Raw genomic sequence first — 25,951 nt, forward strand, 5'->3', positions numbered from 1 at the left:
AAAAAAAAAAAAAAAAAAAAAGAGGTAAGTAATATGCCGGACAGATCATTTTAAAGTAATGGTCGCTAGAGAAGGGCCATCCATACCCCAGTGTTCATAGCAGCCATGACCAGTCACCAAACTGTGGAAAGAGCCAAGATGCCCTTCAACAGATGAATGGATAAAGAAGATATGGTCCATATATACAATGGAGTATTATGCCTCCATCAGAAAGAATGAATACCCAACTTTTGTATCAACATGGACGGGACTGGAGGAGATTATGCTGAGTGAAATAAGTTAAGCAGAGAGAGACAACTATCATATGGTTTCACTTATTTGTGGTGCATAAGGAATAATATGGAGGACATTGGGTGAAGGAGAGGAGAAGTGAGTTGGGGTAAATTAGAGGGGGAGACAAACCATGACAGACTGTGGACTCTGAGAAACAAACTGAGGGTTTTGGAGGGGCGTGGGGTGGGGGGTTAGGAGAGCCTGGTGGTGGGTATTAAGGAGGGCATGTATTACATGAAGCACTGGGTGTGGTGCATAAACAATGAATCTTGGAACACTGAAAAAATAAAATTTAAAAATAAATAAACAATTTAAAAAAATAAAGTAATAGTGCCTAAGATACTGGACTTGAGAAAAGAATGGAGGATCTCAGTGAGACCAACAACCAAGGGATAGAAAAATTAAAGAACCAATCAGAAATGAAGAACTCAGTAACTGAAATTAAAAACACACTAGAGGGAATAAACAGTAGATTGGAGGAAGTAGAACAGATCAGTAATCTGGAAGACAGAGTAATAGAAAGCAATCAAGCTGAACAAAAGAAAAAAATAATAAAAAATGAGACTAGATTAAGGGAACTCAGCAACATCATCAAACACAGTAACATAGGGATCCCAGAAAGAGAAGAGACAGTAGAGAGGAAATAAAATTCATTTGAAGAAATAAGGGGTGAAAACTGTCTGAAACTGGAGAAGGAAACAGAAATCCAGACCAAGGAGGCACAGAAAGCCCCCTACAAAATCATCCCAAGGAGGTCCACACCAAAACACATAGTAATTAAATTGGCAAAAAGTAGTGGGGCGCCTGGGAGGCTGAGTCAGTTGAGTGGCCAACTCTTAGTTTTCAGCTCAAGTCATGATCTCAGGGTCATGGAATGAAGCCCTGCATTGGGCTCCACACTCAGCATGGAGTCTGCTTGAGATTCTCTGCCTCTCCCTCTGCCCCTCTCCTCGCTCACATGCTAAAATAAATTAAATCTTTTAAAAATTGGCAAAAAGTGGTGATAAAGAGAGAATTTCAAAAGCAGAAAGAGAAGACCGTTACATACAAGGGAAACCCCATAAGAATATCAGCTGATTGTTCAGCAGAAATTTTGCAGCTAAGAAAGAAGTGGCATGATATATCCAAAATGCTAAAAGAAAAAACCTGCAACCAAGAATACTCATCCAGCAAGACTATCATTCAGGGGGCACCAGGGTGGCTCAGTTGTTAAGCATCGCCTTCAGCCTGGGTCATGATCCCAGGGTCCTGAGATCAAGCCCTACATCGGACTCCATGCTCAGCGGGAGCCTGCTTCTCCCTCTCCCGCTCCCCATGCTTGTGTTCCCTCTCTGTCAAATAAATAAATAAAATCTTAAAAAACAAAAAAACAACTATCATTCAGAATCAGAGAGATAAACAGTTTTTCAGACAAACAGAACTTAAAGGAATTCATCACCATAAATCTGACTTATGAGAAATGTTACAGGGGATTAGTAGAAAAGAAACACCATAAGCAGGAGTAAGAAAACTAGGAAGCATAAAAAGAGTAAAATTAAGAATACCTATGAAAATCAGTCAAGGAATTCACAAAAGGAAAAGAAATAAAGTATAACATCTTATATCTAAAATGTGGGGGAAGAGAAGTAGAAATTTAGTACTTTTAAAATGGTTCAAACTTAAGCAACCATCAACTTAATATAAACTACTATATCCACATTTTATGTAAACCTGATGGTAACCACAAATAAAAAATCGGTAATAGATATGCAAAAAGTAGAGAGGAATCCATGTATTTCACTAAATAAAGCCAGCAAACTGTGAATGAAGAGACCAAGAAAGAAACAGAAAAGTACAAAACACAAAACAAGTAACAGAAAAGCAGTAAGTACCTATCAATAATTACTTTGAATATAAATGGACTAAATGCTCCAATCAAAAGACATATAGTGACAGAATGGATTTTTTTAAAAATGCTGCCTAAAAGACTCTTCAGACCTAAAGACACATGCAAATTGAAACTGAGGTATAGAAAATCATTTATCTGCAAATGGAAGTGAAAAGAAACCTGGGGCAGAAACAATTATATCGGAAACAACAGACTTTAAAACAAAGCCTGTAACTACAAAGGACAGCATATAATCAAAAGGGAACAATGCAACAAGAAGATATAACAACTGTAAATATTTATTCCCCCAAATGACAATATCAAATACATTAAGCAGGTAACAACAACAACAAAACAACAAAAGTAAGTAATCAATAGCAATATAATTATAGTAGGGGACTTCAACATCCCACTTACAGAAATGGATACATCATCAAAACAGAAAATAAAGAAGGAAGCAATGACTTTCAATGACACATTAAACAAGATGGATCTAATAGATATATTCAAAACATTCCATCCCAAAAGAGCAGAATATACATTGTTTTCAAGTGCACATGGAACATTCTCAAGAATAGATCACAGGTTAGCCAACAAAACGAATCTCAACAAAAGGAATAAAATCATACCATGCATCTTTTCCAACCACAATGCAATGAAACTATATATCAACCACAAGAAAAGACCTGGAAAGAACACAAACAAATGGAGGTTAAATAATATGCTACTAAACAATTAAGGAAGCAACCAAGAAATCAAACAAATCAAAAAGTAAAACAGAGACACATGAAAACGAATAAAATCTTTGGGATGCAGCAAAAGCTATAGTAGGAGGGAAGTTTATCACAACACAAGCCTACCTCAAGAATGGAGAAAAATCTCAAATAAACAACCTAAACTTACACATAAAGGACCTAGAAAAAGAAGAATAAACAAAACCCTAAACCAGTAGAAGGGAGAAAATAACAAAAATTAGAGGAAAAATAGATGAAATAAAAACTAATAGAACACATAAATAAAGCCAGGAGCTTTTTTTGAAAGGATCAATAAAACTGACAAACTTTAGCAAGATTCATCAAAAAGGGGGAGGGGTAGAAAAAGAAAAAGAAAAGGACTCCTAATCAGAAATAAAAGAAGAAAAATAACAACCAGCATCACAGAAATATGGCAGATTAAAGCAAATATTATGAAACATTATATGCCAACAAATTAGAAAACCAAGAAGAAATGGATAAATTCCTAGAAATATGTAACCTCTCAAAACTGAATCAGGAATAAATAGAAAATTTGAATGGTTCAATTACCAAGCAATGAAATTGAGTCAATAATTTAAAAAAAATTTCCAACAAACAAAAGTTCAGGGCCACTTGCCACTAGGCTTCACAGCTGAATTTTATCAAACATTTAAAGAAAAGTTATTACCTATTTTTCTCAAACTATTCCAAAAAACTAGAAAAGGAAAGCTTCCAAATTCATTCTATGAGGTCAGCATCACTCTGATACCAAACCACATAAAGACACTACACACCAATATATCTAATAAACATAGAGGCAAAATTCCTCAACAAAATATTAGCAAATGGAAACAGTACATTTTTTTTAATTTTCAAAAATTAAAAATTAAAAATCATTCACCATGATCAAGTGGGATTTATTTCTGGGTTGCAAGAGTGGTTCAATATCTGCAAATCAATGTGATACATCACATCAATAAGACAAAGGATAAAAACCATATGATCATTTCAGTAGATGTGGAAAAAGTGTACGACAAGTACAACAATCATTTATAATAAAAACCCTCAATAAAGTAGGTTTAGAGGGAACATACCTCAACATACTAAAGGCCGTATATGAAAAACCCACAGCTAACATCGTATTCAATGGTAAAAAAACCACTGGGAGCTCTTCCCTTAAGAACAGAAACAAGACAAAAATATCTACTCTCATTACTTACTCAACTTTTTTTCTGGAAGTTCTAGCCATAGCAGATGACAAAAAGAAATAAAAGGTATCTAAATCAGTAAGGGAGAAGTAAAATTCACTATTTACAGACGACATGATAGCCTATAGAGAAAACCCTAAAGACCACCAAAACACTATTAGCACTGATAAATGAATTCAGGAAGTTCACATACAAAATCAATATACAGATATCATTTGCCTTCCTATACACAAAAAATGAAGTAACAAAAAGAGAAATTGAGAGAACAATCCCATTTACATTTGTACCAAAAAGAATAAAATACCTAGGAATGAACACAACCAAGGTGAAAAACCCATACTCTGGAAACTATCAAACACTGATAAAAGAAATTGAAGGTGACACAAACAAATGGAAAGATAGTCCATGTTCACTGATTGGGAGAACAAATATTGTTAAAATGCCCATACTATCCAAAGCAATCTACGCATTTAATGCAATCCCTATAAATATACCAATAACATTTTTCACAAAACTAGAATAACCCTTAAAATTTGTACGGAACCACGAAAGACCCAAATAGCCAAGGTACTCTTGAAAAAGAAAAAAAGTGGATGTTTCACAATCCCAGATTTCAAGATACACTACAAAGCTGTAGTAATTAAAACAGTAAGGTACTGGCACAAAAAAACAGACATAAAGATCAAAAGAATAGAATAGAGAGCCCAGAAATAAACACACAATTATATATGGTCAATTAATCTACAAGAAAGGAGGCAAAAATATACAAACGGGAAAAAACAAGTCTCTTCAACAAATGGTGTTGGGAAAACTGAACAGCTACATGCAAAACAATGAAACAAAGACCATTTTCTTACACCATACACAAAAATAAACTCAAAATGCTTCAAAAACCTAAATGTGAGACCTGAAACCATAAATATCCTAGAAGAGAACAGAGGCAATAATTTCTTTGACATCAACAGTAGCAACACTTTCCTAGATAAGTCTCCTGAGGCAAGGGAAACAAAAGTAAAAATAAACTACTGGTATTAATCAAAACAAAAAGCTACTGCATGCAAAGGAAATAGTCAACAAAACTAAAAAACAACCTACTGAATGTGAGAAGATATGTGCAAATGACACATCTGATAAAGGATTGGTAGCCAAAATATATAAAGAACTCATACAACAAAACACCCAAAAATAATCCAATTATAAAATGGATAGAAGATATGAAGACATTTCTCTAAAGAAGACATACAGATGGCCAAAAGACACATGAAAAGATGCTCAGTATCACTTATCATCAGGGAAATGCAAATCAATACCTTAATGATATCATCTTGTACCTGTAAGAACGGCTAAAATCAAAAACACAAGAGACAACAAGTTTGGCAAGAATGTGGAGGAAAGGAACCCTCATGTGTTGTTGGTGGCAATGCAAACTGGTGCAGTCACTTTGGAAAACAGTGTGGAGATGCCTCAAAAACTTAAAAATAGAATTATCATATGATCCAGTAATTCCACTACTGGATATTTACCCAAAGAATATAAAAACATCAATTCCGAAAAAATATATACAGGTTTACTGTAGTATTGTTAACAATAGTTAAAATATGAAAACAACCTAAGTGTCCATCAATAGATGAATGAATAAAGATGATATATATATATCCTCTTTATATGATATATATAATGGAATATTACTCAGCCAAAAAAAGAGAGAGAATGTGAAATCTTGCCATTTGCAACAACATGAATGGATCTAGAGGATATAATGCTAAATAAAATAAGTCAGTCGGTGCGGTGCCTCAGCGGCTCAGTGGCTTAAGCATTCAACTCTTTTTTTTTTTTTAAGGATTTTATTTATTTATTTGACAGTGAGAGACACAGCAAGGAAACATAAGCAGGGGTAATGGGAGAAAGAGAAGCAGGCTTCCTGTGGAGCAGGAAGCCCAATGAGGGGCTCAATCCCAGGACCCTGGGATCATGACCTGAGCTGAAGGCAGACACTTATCAACTGAGCCACCCAGACACCCCAAGTGTCCGACTCCTGATCTTGGTTCAGGTCTTAATCTCATGGTCGTGAGTTCAAGTGCCACATTAAAAAAAAAAAAAGAAAGAAAAAAGAAATAAGTGAATCAGAGAAAGCCAATCCCCATATGTTTCATTCATATGTGAAATTTAAGAAACAAAACAAAGAAAAAATATACAAACCAAAAAACAGACCTTAAATATAGAGAACTCATGGTTACCAAAAGAAAGAGGGGAGAGGTGGGGATGAGTGAAATAGATGAAAGGAATTAAAAGTACACTTATCATAATAAGCACTGAGTAATCCACAGAACTGTTGAATCACCAAATTGTACACCTGAAACTAATATAACAGTGTACACTAATTACATTGGAATTTTTTTAAAAAACCCTCAATAACATAACTTTATGCTTTAAGGAACTAAAAAAAGAACAAACTAAACCTAAAGAAGGAAGGGGAAAGACAATACTAAAGATTAGAACAGAGAACCAAAACAGAGATAGAAAACAAGAAAAAAATCAATGAAACCAAAAGCTGGTTCTTTGAAAATATGAACAAAATTGACAAACCTCCAATTAGAGTGACAAAGATAAAAGAAAAGATGCAAATAACTGAAATCAGAACTGAAAGCAAGAATGTTACATTTGACCTTACAGTAATAAAAAGAACTGTATGAAAATACTAAAAACCGACCAACAAAAAAATTAAATAACTTAGATAAAATGGAAAATTTCCTAGAAAGACAAATTACAAAACTAACTCAGTAAAAAAAATAGAAAGTCCAAACAGACCTATAATAATACTCCAATTGAATAAGTAATCAGAAACACCTCCAAGAGAAAAGTCCAACCCCAGATGTCTTTACTGGTAAATCCCCATCAAGCAGTAAAAGAATTCACAGAAATCTTCTCAAAGCCTTCCAATAAACAGAAGAGGAACAAACAATTCCTAACTCAGTATATGAAGTCAGAATTAACCTGATACTAAAGGCAGATAAAAACAGTGTGCAAGACAACTACAGCCCAATTTCCCTTATGAATACAGACATAAAAATCTTCAACAAAATGGCACCAAACCAAATCCAACCACATATTTGAAAGATTATACACCATATAAACCATAATCAAGTAGAACTTATACCAAGAATGTGAGGGTGGTTCAACAGAAGAAAACAAAGCAAAGTAATGTAGATCAATAAAACAAAGCAATAAAAACCCATATGAGCATCTCAAGTGATGTAAAAGCATCTGACATATTAAACATGCTTTTGTGACAAAAGCAATCAAAGCCAAAACAAAGAAAAAAAATCCAGAGAAGAATAGAAGGAAACTTTCTCAAAATGATAGTCATTTATGAAGAACCTACATCATACTCAATAGTTAAAAGACTGAAAAGTTTCCCCCTTAAGATTAGAGACAAAACAATGTTGCTTGTTTTAACTACTGCTGCTCAACAGTGTACTGGAAGTTCCAGTTAGAGCAATTAGGCAGGAAAAAGAAAATAAAATAGAGAGGTGGCAAGTCCAAGATGATGGAGGAGTAGGAGACCTAAATTTTGTCTGATCCCAGGAATTCAGCTAGATATTTAGCAAGCCGTTCTGAACACCTACAAACTCAATAGGAGATTGAAGCAAAGAATAGCAGCAATTCTATGAACAGAAAAGCAACCACTTTCTGGAAGGAAGGATGTGTGGAGAAATCAATCTGAGGCAATATATAGGAAGACAGACCACAGGGGAAGGGAGCCTCCATCAGCTGGCTACTGGCACAAAATTGGAACTTTTAGAAGTCTGCTCTGGAAAGGGATGTCACTCTGGTGGCTAAGCAGGGGGAGAAGCCATTGCTGGGACAGTGCTGTCTCAGGACTCCTGGGGTCACAAAAAGACTGGGGTTGCCTGAGTGCAGCAAAGCTCCCAGGAATCAAAGCAGGGAAGGCAGCTGCAAAGAGTGAGCCCAGGAGTGGGCTCTCAGCTTGGGGTTGCCATAAACTGTGACCCATGCCACAGATTCACTGCAGGGGCCCAACAAATGGCAGATCTGAGGAGACTCGCCTTCCTCCCCTGGAAGGAGCAGCAAGGAAGTGCACCGCAAGAATCTGCTGGGTTTGGAAACTCCAAACAGGGCCATATGCCAGAGACAGAAATGCCTGGTCACAGGATGGGTGAGTGCAGAGTGCAGCAGGAGACCAAGGAGACACGAATGATTAACTGTTTATCTTGACCAGGCTGGGTGAGCACGGAGTGCAGCAGGAGACCAAGGAGACAGGAACGATTAACTGTCTCTGAGGGCTCACTGATGAGCGGGCCCCAAGCTCTAGGCTCCTCTGGGACCAGAGATTGGGAGACCACGATTTTCATTCTCGTCCCTGAAAGCTTTCAGGGAACAAAAGCTCTCAAGAGCAAGCAGGAGTAGATTACTTAGTCTGGACCCTGGCAAGGCCAGTACAATTTCGTCTAGGGCAAAGACATTTGAGAATCACTGGGAGGTCCCTCCCCCAGAAGATCAGCAAGAACATCCAGCCAAGACCAAGTTTACCATCAATGAGAGTTGCAAAATTCCAGCGCTAGGGGAATACAACACACAGAATTCATGGTTTTTTTTCCCCCATGATTCTTTAGTCTTTCAAAGTTAAATTTTTAAATTTTTCTTTTTTTACTTATTTCCTTTCTTTTGACTTATTTCCTTTTTCAAGCAAATTTTTATCTTATCAATTCTATTAAAAATCTTTAATTTTCATTTTTGTAGTCATATTCTATGCTTTCATTGTATTTAACCTTATTTTTTGTACATATATAAGTTTTTCTTTCATTAAAATTTTGGGATGCAGTTTCTTCTAAAAGACCAAAACAAACCCAAAATCCAGTGTACCACTCTGTTCTATTCACTTGCCTGATCACATTCTCTCTTTTTTTAATTTTTCTTTTCTTTTTCAACCAATTTCCTATCAATTCCTTTTTTTTCTATCAATTCCTTTTTAAAAATCTTTTAAAATTTTCATCTTTACAATAATATTCTATCCTTTCATTGTATTTAACCTTATTTTTCATATATCTATGTTTTTCTTTCTTTAAAATTTTGGGATTCAGTTTCTTCTAACAGACCAAAATACACCTGAAATCCAGTGTATGGCTCTGTTCTATTCACCACCTGACCATATTCTTTTTTTTTCCCTTTCTCCCCACCCCCCGCCCCAGTTTTAGGTCTCCTCTGATTTGTTTAATCTACATTTCTCTGGGGTTGTTATTACCCTTTTAGCATTTTTTCTCTCATTCATCTATTCTTCTTTCAAAAAAATGACAAAACAGAAAAACTCACCTCAAAAAAATAGAACAAGAGGCAGTACCAACTGCCAGGGACCTAATCTATAAGGTCATTAGTAAGAAGTTGGAACTAGAGTTCAGAATAACAACTATAAAGATACTAGCTGGGCTTGAAAAAAGCACAGAAGACACTACAGAATCCCTTTCTGGAGAAATAAAATCTAACCAAGTCAAAATAAAAAAGACTATTAATGAGATGTAATAAAAAATGAAGGCTCTAACGTCTAGGATAAATGAGGCAGAAGAGAGAATTATGCTCCAAATGATGGAGCATAAAGAAGCTGAGTAAAAGAAAGATAAACACTACTGGATCACAAGGGGAGAATTTGAGAGATAAGGAACACCATGAAGCAAAACAATATTAGAATAATCGGAATCCCAGAAGAAGAAAGAGAAGGGCAGAAGGCTTACTGGAGCAAATTACAGCAGAAAACTTGCCTAATTTGGGGAAGGAAACAGGTGTCACAATCCAGGAAGCTCAGAGAACCCTCCTCAAAAATGAATAAAAATAGGTCAACACCCCAACATCTAATAATAAAACTTACAAATCTCAGAGATAAAGAGAAAATCCCGAAAGCAGCTTGGGACGAGAGGACTGTAACCTACAACAGCAGAAACATTAGATTGGCAGCAGACCAATCCACAAAGACCTAGCAGGCCAGAAAGGACTGGCGGGATATATTCAGGAACCAAATGAGAAAAATATGCAACCAAGAATAATTTATCCAGCTATGTTCTCATTGAAAATAGAAGGAAAGATAAAAAGCTTCCAGGACAAACACAAACTAAAAGAATTTGTTATCACCAAACCAACCCTACAAAAAATATTGAAAGGGGTCCTCTAAACAAAGAGAGAGAGCCCAGAAATAAATAGACCAGAATGGAACAGAGTCAATATACAGGAAATTTAATGCCATTAAATTCATATCTTTCAATAGTTACCCTGAATGTAAATGGGCTAAATGCTCCAATCAAAAGACACAGTGTATCATACTGGATAAAAAAGCAAGACCCATTGATATGCTGTCTGAATGAGACTCATTTTAGACCCAAAGACACCTCCAGATTTAAAGTGTGGGGATAGAAAACCATTTATCATGCTAATGGACATCAAAAGAAAGCTGGGGTGGCAATCATTATATCAGACAAATTAGATTTTAAACCAAACACTATATAAGAGATGAGAAAAGACACTACATCACACTTACAGGGTCTATCCAATGAGATCTAACGACTGTAAATATTTATGCCCCTAACATGGGAGCAGCCAATTATATAAGCCAATTAGTAACAAAATCAAAGAAACACCTCAACAATACAACAATAGTAGGGAACTTTAACACCCCCCTTACTGAAATGGACAGATGATCTAAGCAAAAGACCAACAAGGAAATAAGGGCTTTAAATGACACACTGGACTAGATGGACTTCACAGATATATTCAGAACATTCCACTCCAAAGCTAAAGAATACACATTCTTCTCAAGTGCACATGGAACATTCTCCAGAATAGATCACATTCTGGATCACAAATCAGGTCTCAAATGGTACCAAAAGACTGGGATCATTCCCTGCATATTTTCAGAGCTTTAAAACTTGAACTCAATCACAAGAGGAAAGTTGGAAAGAACTCAAATACACGGAGACTAAAGAGAATCCTACTAAAGAATGAATGGGTCAAGCAGTAAATTAAAAAATTTTAAAAATTCATGGAAACAGGGGCACCTGGGTGGCTCAGTGGGTTAAAGCCTCTGCCTTCGGCTCAGGTCGTGATCCCAGGGTCCTGGGATCGAGCCCCGCATAGGGCTCTCTGCTTAGCGAGAAGCCTGCTTTCCCCTCTCTCTCTGCCTGCCTCTCTGCCTACTTGTGATCTCTGTCTGTCAAATAAATAAAATCTTTAAAAAAAAAAAATTCATGGAAACAAATGAAAATGAAAACACAACCAGTCAAATTTTTAGGGATGCTGCAAAGGCAGTCTAAGAGGGAAGTATATAGCACTACAAGCCCTTCTCAAGAAACAAGAAAGGTCTCAAATATGCAAGATAACCCTATACCTAAAGGAGCTGGAGAAAGAACAGCAAATAAAGCCTAAACCCATCAGAAGAAGAGAAATAATAAAGAACAAAAATCAATAAAATAGAAACCAAAAGAACAGTAGAACAGATCAACAAAACTAGGAGAAAGGACCCAAATAAAATCAGGAATGAAAGAGGAGAGATTACAACCAATACCAAAGAAATAAAGACGATTTAAGAACATATTATGAGCAACTATAGGCAAAACAAAAACAAAAACAAAAACAAAAATTTAGACATTCTGGAAGAAATGGATGCATTCCTAGAGACGTATAAACTATAAAACTGAACCAGGAAGAAATAGAAAACCTGAACAGACCCACAACCAGCAAGGACATCGAAGCAGTTACCAAAAATCTCCCAACAAACAAGAGCTCAGGGCCAGATGGCTTCCTTTAAAGAAGAATCAACACGTATTCTTTTGAGACTGTTCCAAAAAATAGAAACAGAAAGAAAACTTCCAAACTCATTTTATAAGGCCAGCATTACCTTGATCCCAAAACCAGAAAAAGACCCCATCAAAAAGGAGAATTACAGACCAATATCCTTGATGAACAGAGATGTGAAAATTCTCACCAAAACACTAGCCAATAGGATCCAACAGTACAGTAAAAGGATTAGTCACCACAACCAAGTGAGATTTATTCCTGGGCTGCAAGGTTGGTTCAACATTCACAAATCAATCGATGTGATACACTACACTAATAAAAGAAAGGATAAGAACCATATGATATTCTCAATAGATGCTGAAAAAGCATTTGACAAAGTACATTGTTTCTTGATTAAAACTCTTCACAGTATAGGGATAGAGGGGACATACCTCAATATCATGAAAGCCATCTATGTAAAACCCATAGCGAATATCATTCTCAATGGGGAAAAACTGAGAGCTTTCCCCCTAAGGTCAGAAACATGGCAGGGTTGTCCACTATCACCACTGCTATTCAACATAGTACTAGAAGTCTTAGCCTCAGCAAACAGACAACAAAAAAGAAATAAAAGACATCCAAATCAGCAAAGAAGTCAAAATCTCATTCTTTGCAAGATGATATGATACTTTATGTGGAAAAACCCAAAAGACTTCACCCCAAAACTGCTAGAATTCATACGGGAATTCAGTAAATTGGCAGGATATAAAATCAATGCATAGAAATCAGTTGCATGGGGTAACAGGATGATGGGAATTAAAGAGGGCATGTGATACAATGAGCACTGGGTGTTACATTTAACTAATGAACCATTGAACATTATATCAAAAAGTAATGATGTATTATACCTTGGATATTTAAATAACAAACAAACAAAAACCCAAAAAACATGCAAATATAGTCCCTTCCTCCATGGGACTTATAGATAAAACAAATAAATAAATATATCAAAAAGAAAAAAGAAAAAGAGAAGAGAAGAAGCTAAGTGAAAGAAAGCAGACATAAAGTCACATACTGTATGATTCCATTTATAAGATACACCCAGAATAGTTAAATCCATAGAGATAAAAGGTATACTGGTGACTTTAAGGAGCAGGTTGCATGGGAAATAGGGAGCAACTGCTCAAGGATACAAAGGATGCTCAAAGGTTATTCCTTTCGGGATAACAAAAATTTTTAAAAATTAAATAGAGGTATTGGCAGTTGCATTACATCGTGAAGGTACTATATGCCAATCAACTGTCCACTTTAAAACTGTTTATATCAATTTCACCTTAATAAAAAAAAATGAAAATTTTTAAAAAGATTTTTACTTATTTATTTATTTGAGAGATGGAGAGCACAGGTAGGCAGAGCTGCAGGTAGAGGGGGAGGAAGAAACAGGCTCTCCACTGAGGAGAGAGCCCCATGTGGACCTCCATCCCAGGGACTGGTATCATGACCTAAGCCAAAGGTAGCCACTTTAAATGACTGAGCCACCCAGGTGTCCCAGTACAAAAATTTTTTGATTAATTATTTATATATGCTATAAAAGTGTAGTTCAAGAGTACCTTAAGGAAAAAAATTTAATCCCATATCCTATCTCAGACCTTCCACCAACCCAATGTAAAATTAAATTATTTCTTCAGACTTCAGGGGAAAAACTTTGAATCATAAATCACAAAGACATGAGGAAAAAAAAAAACAAAAGAACTCCCTCTAATAGTCATTTTTGTTTACATTTCAATTCTCTGCACATACAATATAACAGTAAGAAATGAGATATATTAGGAATGAAAGTAGAATTTAATTATACTTAAAAGCCAAAATTTTTAAATGTCAAATTTAAAGCTTTAGTTTTTATTGGTCAAATTTAAGTTTTAGTCTAAAAAAATAAAGAGCATAAACATACACAATAAAAAGAAATTTCATAATAACAGGGCTATAATTATTTCTTACCTCACTATCTAGGAAATCAGAAAGGAGTTTCAGAACATTCTTGGCTGTAGCAGTCTCTTCTTCAGCATCTTTGATATCTTGGTCTCCATCAGTGTTTATTTCTGCATTTTCACTTTGAAGGGCTTTGTTTTTAGTTTTAAATGTCTCAATCCCAAACGTCATCAGTTGGTCGAAGATTGCCTTTAAAGCACTTATTTTTATTGTCACATCATCAATTTGCAAAACCTAAATTGAAACAGCCCCAGCCAAAAAAATAGATTCAGTAAACTTTTCATTGTCTATAATGCACAAAATTAACATGTACCTTATTTTCTGTCTATGAAACTACCACATGAAACATATTTCAAAAATTAAAAATTTCTTTTAAGTTATTAATTTTTTAAAAAGATTTTTATTTATTTATTTGACAGACAGAGGTCACATGTAGGCAGAGAGGCAGGCAGAGAGGAGGAAGCAGACTTCCCGGTGAGCAGAGAGCCCAATGGGGGGGCTCGATCCCAGTACCCTGGGATCATGACCTGAGCTGAAGGCAGAGGCTTTAACCCACTGAGCCACCCAGGCGCACCTTAAGTTATTACTTTTATTTATACCATAACATTTAGATTTCTACTTCTTTTAGAAAAAGCTTACCTTAAGTACGAGGAAACTCCTAGAATTAGAATCAGGCTGATTTATCTGTTCCTTTTATTTGAAAAAGAATGAATATATCGGATATAATTTTTTTTTAAGATCCAGAAAATTACAATGAAATTGTTTCAGCCATCTATTAAGTCAAAAACATTACATTCTAACCAATAAAAATAATTCATTAGATTATCAGTACTCTCCCAGGTTATCAAGTTTCACTAAAGATAAAATTTTATTAGTTCAATAAATTCGGATTTTGTTAAAAGTAAATTCAGTTCTCGATGAACTGGACTCCTTTATAAAAGGAGGTAAACCATAAAATCCAGCAGGTTCTAGGAGTTTGTCCTAGGTTAAGAACACTGAATTCCTATATACCAGATATCAAAGCCATGAAAAAAAAAAAGAGCTGTATATTTCTATTATGAAGAGCTTTATTATATTCTTTATTGCACTTAAATTTTGGACATTGATATATTACTTGGTTATATGGCCTCGTCTTTAGAATGATTAAAAATCACCTATAAGTTGGTCAAGTGTGAATTGAGAAAAATAGATCAAATCTCTGAAATTTCAAAACATATCTATTACGGTAAGACCTGCAAATTTGCCAAAGCAAAATGCAATGTCAGGACTGTTCTCTAAGATTTCTAAACATGCTACCCTTTCAGCAGCAGGTTTTCCTTGTTGTTCTTAGTCCCTTACTGGTTAGCAATAGCTCTCAATACTGTATTTATCTAAGCAAGACTTTAAAATAAAATAATTTGGGGCCCCTGGGTGGCTCAGTGGGTTAAAGCCTCTGCCTTTGGCTCAGGTCACAATCCCAGAGTCCTGGGATCGAGCCCCGCATCGGGCTCTCTGCTCAGCAGGGAGCCTGCTTCTTCCTCTCTCTCTCTGCCTACTTGTGATCTCTGTCAAATAAATAAATAAAATCTTTAGAAAAATAAAATAAAATAAAATAAAATAATTTCTGGGGCACCTGGCTAGTTCAAGTCAGTAGAGCATGTGACTCTGGATCCTGAGGTTGTTTAGTTTGAGCCCCATGTTGGGCTTGGAGCCAAGGGAAGGAAAGAAGGATTTCTCTCTCCTGCCTTTCTAGCAAGTATGTATACGTGTTTTAAATCAAATTTTATTACTAAAACTTGATTTAAAAAAGAACGAATTTCTTACTCCTCCAAAAGAGAGCTATTTTCCCTTAATCTAAAATCTTCTAATGATAGTCCTAAAAATAACTTCATAAACAAATGAATTTATTCAGTGGTTAATTTCTTTTGATCGTGAACCCTTTTAAGGATGTGAGAAGAGAGGAAAACCCCAATGTAGGATGACATACAAAAAACAAAGACAACATTTTACATATAACTTATTTTACTGCATTTGAACCTGATATTCACAAACAACATTTTTAATTTATAAAAAATATCTAAGAGTGCCTGGGTGGCTCAGTCAGTGTCTGACTCTTTATCTCATCAGGGTCATGAGTTTGAGCCCCACACTGGGCTCACATTGGGCATGGAGCATACTTTAAAAAACAAAACAAAAACCCAAAAAACTATATCTAGCTATATTTTCAGGCAAATATTAATAGCTCATCCTTAAAAAAAAGTTTAGAGATCTCAGTTGTTTATTGTACCAAAAGGCGGGGGGCAAACTTCAATTCTTCAAAACTTTAATTCCGTGATGAGGCTGCTTTTTATTGACTGGTTTGATTTGGAGGAGGGTAAAATTGTGGAATAGTCTGGGTAAGAAAAATCATTTCTCTTTCACACCTGCTTGATTTTGACAATTCCTTTCCATAAAAGAAAAGTATAAATATAAAAACAAATAGTATCAAGGCTCCTATAAGCTCTGTTAAGTGGAGTATGAGTTAGTATTAAATACTTCAGAATACTCCAGGACACAAGCATTACAATCATACTGCACTTCTTCTGGCTTAAATGACCACAGCACTTATTATTAATGTTATGACCAGTAAAAATTAAAAGGGTCAAAATTCACATTTCATCTTTAAAGGTTAAGTGAACTTAATTGTTTTTGGGAAAAGTTCTATGGTATTTACTTTACTGCAATACTAGAAATTTTATATAACTGTCTACCTTTAATCTCCTCTATTAGAGTTCAAACTTGACTACAACTCACAGTTCTTCAGCACCATTCTTAGTGGTATATAAAACATCTTAATGAATGCTTTATCCCATTTTTAGAGCCCCCCCCAAAAAAATACTACTTAAGCTAGACATAAATGAATTCTTTACTATCAAATGTTCTAAAAAGAATTTTCTCCCACTTAAAGTAATAACCAGAGATCAATCTAGCATATCAAGACTCCCTGCTGAGCAGAGAGCCTGATGTGGGGCTCGATCCCAAGACCCTAGGATCATGACCTGAGCCGAAGGCAGAGGCCTTACCCACTGAGACACCCAGGCGCCCCAGAACTTCACATCATTTTGAAGATACTACCGACATTTCAAGTTTCCAAAAGGATCTAACAATAACAGAAATCTTTCTGTGACAACAGCAGCATAGCATTATAACTATAAACAAAGCATCAACAGGAATTTCATCACTGTATAGTAAACAAACTGATGAGATGCCAAATGATACAAAAAAGGAAGTTAGAACAAAACCCTGAAATTCCTAATGACTATCTTTTGACGTAAGTATGTTTTTAATTTTCTTCCTCTGATAAGCCATTAGCAGTTTGACCATTTCTAGAACATATAATTTCCCCAAGTTCTAACTGTATGCTTTCTTTCTCTTGGTAATGTGATTGCAATATTAAAGGATGCTCCAAGGGGCACCTGGGCCTTCTTTGCCCGCCCTCCCTCTCTCTGCCTGCCCCTCTGCCTACTTGTGATCTCTGTCTGTCAAATAAATAAATAACACCTTTAAAATAAATAAATAAATAAATAAATAAATAAATAAATGGATGGATGGATGGATGGATAGATGTTCCAAGATAAGGGTTTCATGCTGAGGGAATAACCTATTATTGGTTGAGTTCAGGCTTTTTTTTTTTTTTTTTAAAGATTTATTTAGTTATTTATTTGGGGTGGGCAATGGGAGAGAGAATCTCTAGCAGATTCCTGCTGAGACCAACACTGCCAGATCTCAGGACCCTAAGAGATCATGACCTGAGCTAAGAGTGAGATGCTTAACCAACTGAGCCACCCAGACACCCAAGATTTCAGTCTTTTAAAATAATCTTTTCATGAAAATGATGATCTGTGTTGTCACGTTATTTTCAAATTGAGCAAAGTACTCTCATATACCTGCTGGCAACCAATTTGCACTAAAATTCCTTGCAGCATTTTTATACCGTTACATTGGCAACACCAGATGCTACATGAGTCACATTGTCTTTTCATATAGGGAAATGGAACGAGGGATATTTCTGAAGTTAAGCCAGGCCTAAATGTTAAAGACAGATGTCCAAAGGAGTTAAAAAGTCAAACATATCCCACTGATACACTAGATTTCACTCTTCTTGTCTATTCAACAGCACTCTAGCAAGTGCCTTCTCTTCCTATATTATCAATTTTTTTTCCTTTCAACAGGGCCATTGTCCTTAGCATTCATTACAAACATGGTATAATCTTCTCCATCTTGAAAAAAAATTAAAACCAAAAAGCTCTTCATTTTATTCCAAACCCTTCTCTTGCTACCTCCCATTTCTGTTACTCCTAACAAAAATGAAATCTTGAAATAGTATAGTCTACACTGGCTATCTCCACTTCTTCTCTCATAATTCTCTCTTCAGCCCACTCCAATAAAGCTTTGCCCTCCACATAAGCTATTTTCATGAACATCACCAAACATTTCTTTATTTGCCCCAAACAGTCAATTATAAATCCTTATCAACCTATCACCAGCATTGGACAGTCAGGGGATACTAGCCCCTATAAAGTATCATTTTCACTTGCCTTCTAGGAAGTGCTCTTACTGTCCTCTTACTGTCTATTTCACCTTAGTCTGTACTGGTTCTTCTTGATCTCTCCTTTAAATGTGACCTAAGCCCTCGGGAACTACAAAGTCAAGATCTCCAATCAATCTATATTCATCGCTCATGTAAAATCCAGTCTCTAAGCACTGGATACTATTACAAAGACTTAGATTCATCTCTCCAGCTTGCACTTCCCTCCTATCTCCAAATTCACATACAAATGCCTATTTGATATATCCACTTGGAACTCAAACTTCAAACTTACCATGCCCAAAATTGAACTCCTTATCTCATCCACCTGCCCTACAACCCGTTCCCTCTGTTTTCCCCATCATCGGAAAGGGTAAGTCTATCTTTCCAATTCTTTTGTCTAAAATTCTCAGCTATCTTTAACCTCGTTCTCTCACATGTCCCATCAGATTCCTCACCAAATTCTAAAGATGTTGTCTTCCAAACTTAGATTACCACCCCTTTTGCAACCCCAGTAACCACTTGAATACTGGTGCAAGCCATTATGATCTCTTTCCTGGATTATTGCATACCTTCCTTATGAGTATCTCTGCTTCCATACTTGTACCCCTACAGTTAATATTAGGGACCTGCAAACTATGGCTAAGGAGCTAAATCCAGTTTGCTGCCTGTTTTTACAGAGCCTTAAAGTTAAGAAGAGTTACATCTTTAAATGGTTAAAAAAATAACTTCATTACATGTGAAATTATATGAAATTCCAATTTCAGTGTCCATAAATAAATTTTTACTAAACTACAGCCACACTAATTCATATACATATTGTTACGGCTGTTTTCACACTTGCACTGCAGAATAGTACTGGAGACATACCATACGGTCTGCAAAGTCCAAAATATTTACTCTGTAGCTCTTTATAGAAGTTTGCTAACCCCTGGTCTATATCTACACTATACCCCAGTCAGATCCTAATAATCCTTTACTCAAAATCCTCCAGTTCTTTCCCATTTCATTCACTGTGAAATCTATTAATTCCATAGAAGATCCTGTTGCCTGCTAATCCTTTCTCCTACTATTCTCTTTGCTGTTGGCCCTAGCGACAGTTACCCTGTTCCTTGAGCATGTGAAACAAAGTCCTACTTCAGGGCCCCTTCCCTTGTTCTTCCCTCTCCTCAGAAACATCTTACTCAGATATCTAACATAATTCATTCACCCACTTTCCTCTAGTAGTGACCCAAATCTCAACTTATTAGTGAGGCCTTTCCTATGAAACAGATCCCTCTATTTCTACTCCTTACCCTTCTTGTTTTTTTTTTTTTTTGTACTAAGTCTTCTTTGCTTTTCTCAATCTGACACACCATATATTGTTTATTTTTCATTATGTGTTTACCCTTCTAAAATGTAAACTCCATTAGGACAGCAACTTTTTTTTTTTTTTTTTTAAGATTTTATTTATTTATTTGTGAGAGAGAGAGAGAGGGAGAGAGAGCAAGCACAGGCAGACAGAATGGCAGGCAGAGGGAGAAGCAGGCTCCCTGATGAGCAAGGAGCCCAATGTGGGACTTGATCCCAGGACGCTGGGATCATGACCTGAGCCGAAGGCAGCCGCCCAACCAACTGAGCCACCCAGGCGTCCCACGACAGCAACTTTTATCTTGTTTTTTTTTCATTACCTATCTCATTATTTTCTTTTTTTAAAAAAGATTTTATTTATTTATTAAAGAGACAGTACACACATGAGACAGAGTGTACGAGAGAGAGAACAGAAGCAGGGGCAGAGGGAGAAGCAGACTCCACACTGAGCAGGGAGCCCGACATAGGGCTTGATCATGGGATCACGACCTGAACTGAAAGCAGATGCTTAATTGATTGAGCCAACCAGGCACCCCCATCTTATTATTTTCTAAGCCTAGAATAATGCTGGGCATAGAATAAGCTATATGTTTAATTTTAAAAATACCTTAAAGGGTGCCTGGGTGGCTCAGTGTGTTAAGCCGCTGCCTTCGGCTCAGGTCATGATCTCAGGGTCCTGGGATCGAGTCCCGCATCGGGCTCTCTGCTCAGTGGGGAGCCTGTTTCCCTCTCTCTGCCTACCTCTCTGCCTACTTGTGATCTCTCTCTCTGTCAAATAAATAAATAAAATCTTTAAAAAAAAAATACCTTAAATAACTGACATTTCATTTTTCTACTTTAATAAGAAAGAAATAAAAAGGTAGAAATCATCCTGCCCATAAAAGTCATCCATAATAGTCATCATCATTAATAAGCCCTGGAATAAATTAAATTTAGAGCACTCACAGGATCTCCACAGATTCTGAGTACTTATTTCAGGAAATACAACCCAGATTTTGTCATAGGTTAAATCCTACCTGCAACAGTAATACGAAGTGTTTACTTGCAAAATCCTGATTCTGTAGTCCACAGCATCCCAAGCATAAAACAGCTAGATTTCTTATTACAGGATGAACACTTATTATTCCAGGAAGAATCTAAATTAAATAAATTTAATTAAAAATAATTTTGACAAGGACAAGAAATTTGTAACAGTATATTAAAAACATGGTCAAATAGATAATTTCTGTATGATGTTATAGATCTACTTCTTATCCATATTGTCTAACTCAATTTTCAATTTAAAAAAAAAGGTAAATATTAAATTGCTGAAACAGAAGAATGTAGCCAGAATGAAATATAGTCTGATCATGAGACACCTCCCCCTCCACCTGCTAAAAGTGACTCAATGGCTTCCCAGTGTTGACAGGGCAAAGATAAAACTCCCTTACATGACATATGTCTCATTGCATAGTCTTTCTTAGTACCATCTTATATCATGCTACCCCTTGCTCTTTGTTTATACTGATTTTGATGTCTTTTATTCAGTGCTATTCAAAAGAAATATAATGTAAGTCATAGGTTATTTTAAATTTTATACTATGCACATTAAAAAGAAACATATGAAGCTAATTTTAATACATTATACCCAATATAATGAAAATATTAACATTACAACATGTAATCAATATTAAAAAAAATTGAGATAATCTACATTGTGTTGTTTGTACCAAGTCTTCAAAACCCAATGTATTTTGACTCTTGAAGCACATCTCAGTTTGGATGGTTAATAGCCACAAGGTTGTTTTTTAAAGATTTTATTTATTTATTTGAGTAAGAGAGAGCACAGAGGGAGAGTGAGAATCAGACTCCCAGCTGAGCAGGGAGCCTAACATGGGACTCAATCCCAGGACCCTGATATCATGATCTGAGCCAAAGGAAGACGCTTAACCAACTGAGCCACTCAGGCGCCATCGACACAGGTTTTTAATAGCCACACATGGCTAGTTGTAGCTCTACTGGAAAGAGCAAATTTAGAATATTCTTCTTTCCCTTTTTCACATAGTTGATGTCCCTTCAAACATCAGATCAAAGTCATCTTCCCTGAATAGAGCAAATTCCACTATTACAATTTCACATATGGCCATATAGCTCTTCTTCCTAGCAATTATCAATGGCATAACCTTCCACTTGTTTATTTGATTGATGTCCCTTCTCATTTGACCAGAAGATCTACAAAGGCAGTCTACATGTTTTATATCCCATGTGCACTATCACTGACAATTAGCATACAGTAGATGTTCAATAAATATTTGTTCAATTAGTAACTTACGATTTTTATTTAGAAATGGTAACTTCATTAAAATACTTTAACTCCTCTATCTAAATACTCTACTCATTTACATCCCTCTAGTTTCTTTCAATCTTTAGACATAATTGTCTTTGTATACTTAAAACCATTATGACCATTCAATTTTATGTTTCTTCACTCAAAATTGAGTATCTTTCCCAACGTGTATAGTCTTCATATATACTACTTCAATTGTGTAATTATATGATAGTTTAACATTCTCTTACAATAGGACCAGACATAAAGTATGCAAACAGAACTTTAAAAGTACTACTTTTACTGAAGACATTTGCTTCACTAAGAATAAAGCTATATTGGGACGCCTGGGAGGCTCAGTTGGTTAAGCAGCTGCCTTCGGCTCAGGTCATGATCCCGGAGTCCTGGGATCGAGTCCCACGTCGGGCTCCTTGCTTGGCAGGGAGCCTGCTTCTCCCTCTGCCTCTGCCTGCCATTCTGTATGCCTGTGCTCGCTCTCTCTTCCTCTCTCTCTCTGATAAATAAATAAAATCTTAAAAAAAAAAAAAAAAAAAGAATAAAGCTATATTCTAATGGTTTAGTAAAATCTTTTAATCAGAAGCTCTACATTGTTATAAACAATAACTGGTCTTCTTTACTGACTTTAGAAACTCATGACAATCCAAGGAACCTGATTTTAGATTATATTAATTGGCTGTTTTTCAATAATCCCAAGTAAAAACAACTGGGGGAGAATCCTGGAAGAGTCCGGACACATTCAAAATTTGCTTTGGATAAGTAGCACTTGTAAAAACAATACCCTAGAGTTGCACTAAGTGATACTGTAGCCACTGAGCACATGTGGCTATTGAACACTGGAAATATGACTACACCAGACTGAGATGTGCTATTAAGACTTAGTATAGGGGAGCATGGGTGACTCAGTTGGTCAAGTGTCTGACTCTTGATTTCAGCTCAAGCTCTGATCTCAGCGTCGGAAATTCAAGCAAGCCCCACATGGGGCTCCACACTGGGCACAGAGCCTACTTAAAAAGAAAAAAAAAAAAAAAAAAAGACAGCACCAAGATCTGAATGTAAAATATCTCAATAGTTTATTATTGAGTAAATGAAGGCATTAAAACATTTTGGGTATATTGGGTTAAATATATTAAAATTAATTTCACCTGTTTCTTTTTAATTTTTAAATTTGACTACAGAAAACGAAAAGTTACATGTGTTTGAATTATATCGCTTTCAGACAATGTTGTTTTACTACAGTCTTGCAATATTTATGTCCCTATGGTCACTAATATGGGAATTACCTTTGAAAAGCTACTTAAGTATAAAGTCCTTTAAATATATAGGAAAAAAATTCCTTTCACAGAACTCACAATGTTAACAGTCTCATAGTCTTTCTAGATAGCAAGATTCCAGTACTTAAATATTCCTAATGTTTTTCACTATTTCCTCTTACTATCAAAAAATGAAGATATTCTACAACTTTTTCTAGCATAATTTTTTCATACTTCTTAAAGGAATAAATATCACTTATATACCAGGACTTTTATATACATTATCTTAATTTAATATTCACAATATGAAGTACCCACTATATAATTTTTCTTTTTACCACTGATATTTATCAAATGTTTAAGATGGTTATCCTTTTCTTCTTTGGAACTTCAAGGAACGTATTACTTATGAAACGAAGAAGGAGTGGACTAAAACATAAAGCCTCAAAGGACACAACATACCAAAGATTCAATGATGCCATTCATGGTTGCACCTATTCCTGTTGAAGTGGACATCTGTTTCAACAGTTCATAGCACAAAATAAGACACTTCTGTAGTGTTTCAACATCATTCTAAAATGAAACACAAAATACTCTGCATTAGTAAGAATATCTTCTGCCCATCCCTTAAATGTTAGCTTTTCCAGGGTAAACATACTGTCTCTACACACACTCCCTAGGGAATCTTATGCAGACCTCCAACTCCATTTACCATCCATGAGTTGACCCAGCTATTTTCTAAGTTTCAGATTCATATATACAATTACTACAAGACATTTCCTCATATATGTTCCACAGACTTCCCAAACTCAAATGTCCAAAAGAGAACCAAATCATCATTATCCCAATCCCTCTTCTTGGGCTATTTCCATAAATAACACTGTCATCTATCCAAATGTCCAAACCAAAAGACCTATGATACATTTTTAACTCACTCTTCTCCCTGTTACTAATTTCTAAATACTTCTCAAATCCATTACTTCTTTCCATATCCACCATCATTATCTTGTTCTGGCTGAAGTCATATCAAGCCTACATTATAACATAGTAGTCTTCAACGACTATACCTGTGTAAGCTCTTATCACATTTTCTGACGAAGATATAAATCTCATTCTACCACTTAAAACATTTAGTGGTTCACCATGATCCTTGGCTAAGGCAGAAAGTTTTCAATATTGCTTATGCAAGGCCTTACAAGACCTGGCCCTTAATTTTTCCACCAGATTTATCTCTTACCTCTCCCCCCTCAACTCTCTAGTCATGTGGACCTGAAGTTTTCAAACATAGCAGGTACTCTTTAATTTCTGAGCCTTCCCACATGCCTTCCATCTGCCTGCATTCTAACAATTCATCAGGGAGAGACAACAGAGAGCACTAAAGGCACAAATCTAAAGCCACTTGCCTAACTTGTCTGGATAGGACTCCTGCCTCTACAACTTACTATCTGTGTGACTTTGGGCAAGTTACTTTTCCTCTATAAAATGAAAATAGCACCATGCCATAAGGTTATAGTGAGAATCAAACACTTGCGAAGTGCCTGAGGCAGTGACTACCACAGAAAAAGCATCCTGTAAATGTTAGCTTACATTATTAATTTTTACTCAGACGTCAAGTGAAAACATTTCTTCCCTTAGGGAAGCCAACACCACCATACCTGAGTTAGATACCTCGCCATAAAACCCCTATAACTTCCCTGCGTATACCATTTATTACGCCATTCTGTAATTATACTATAATAAATTTATAACCCTTAAGTAGGACAAATGAACACACAAAAGATCAAGGGAAGTCAAGTTAAACAGATATTTTCATGATAAACCATGTTTGTTCATATTTACCCAATTCAGACCTGCAGTTTATATTGTTTTTCAGTTTATATTTTCATTTTTCACTTTAAATCCACTCCTCAAATTAAGAACCTATAATGATCCATAGACTTTGCCAAACAAAATAAGATACTGGTTATGAAAATAAAATTCAGGCATACTCAAAGTGGAGTGTTGGAGCAGGGATGTCTATGGCTAGAGACCGCCAAGGACATAGCACAACTTACAAAACACCCCTGTATAGTAAATTCTTCCCTATTCAGTATTCCCCTTATGAATGTACTCCAATCAGCAATTCCTAAACTGAAGTAAAATAATAATGATGTTTACTACAAAAGCAGAATTCTAAAAGACCTCCTGAAAATATCAAATATTATAGTAATTGATATCATCAAATATTATAGTAATTGATACCATTCTATCTTATGTTAAAATATGACTAGTTTATCAAACCAATGAAGTTAAAAAAAATAAATAACTGCTGAAACTCAGCTTTAAGTGTTACTAGATAAAATGCTTAGTATTTCATTTAAAATAACAAAACTAGGGGAGGAGTCAAGATGGCGGAGAAGTAGCAGGCTGAGACTACTTCAGGTAGCGGAAGATCAGCTAGATAGCTTATCTAAAGATTGCAAACACCTACAAATCCAACGGGAGATCGAAGAGAAGAAGAACAGCAACTCTAGAAACAGAAAATCAACCACTTTCTGAAAGGTAGGACTGGCGGAGAAGTGAATCCAAAGCGACGGGAAGATAGACCGCTTGCTGGGAGCCGGCCCCTCCCCCCGCGGTCTATCTTCCC

General features: G+C 35.8%; 1 protein-coding gene across 1 annotated transcript in view; it reads right to left on the reverse strand.

The window, feature by feature from the left end:
* Positions 1 to 25,951, reverse strand: part of LOC111149298 (non-SMC condensin I complex subunit G) — a 57,764-nt gene that overhangs the window by 11,378 nt on the left and 20,435 nt on the right. Inside the window, exons 12-14 of the mRNA XM_022506288.1 lie at positions 23,785 to 23,895; positions 20,763 to 20,882; positions 13,860 to 14,084 (exon numbers count right to left, since the gene is read on the reverse strand). Coding sequence (XP_022361996.1) covers positions 13,860 to 14,084; positions 20,763 to 20,882; positions 23,785 to 23,895 — 456 coding nt within the window. The remainder of the gene's footprint in view (positions 1 to 13,859; positions 14,085 to 20,762; positions 20,883 to 23,784; positions 23,896 to 25,951) is intronic.

This window comes from Enhydra lutris, unplaced genomic scaffold (genome assembly GCF_002288905.1).
Source record: "Enhydra lutris kenyoni isolate GAN:26980312 unplaced genomic scaffold, ASM228890v2 scaffoldscaffold21, whole genome shotgun sequence".
NCBI lineage: Eukaryota > Metazoa > Chordata > Mammalia > Carnivora > Mustelidae > Enhydra > Enhydra lutris.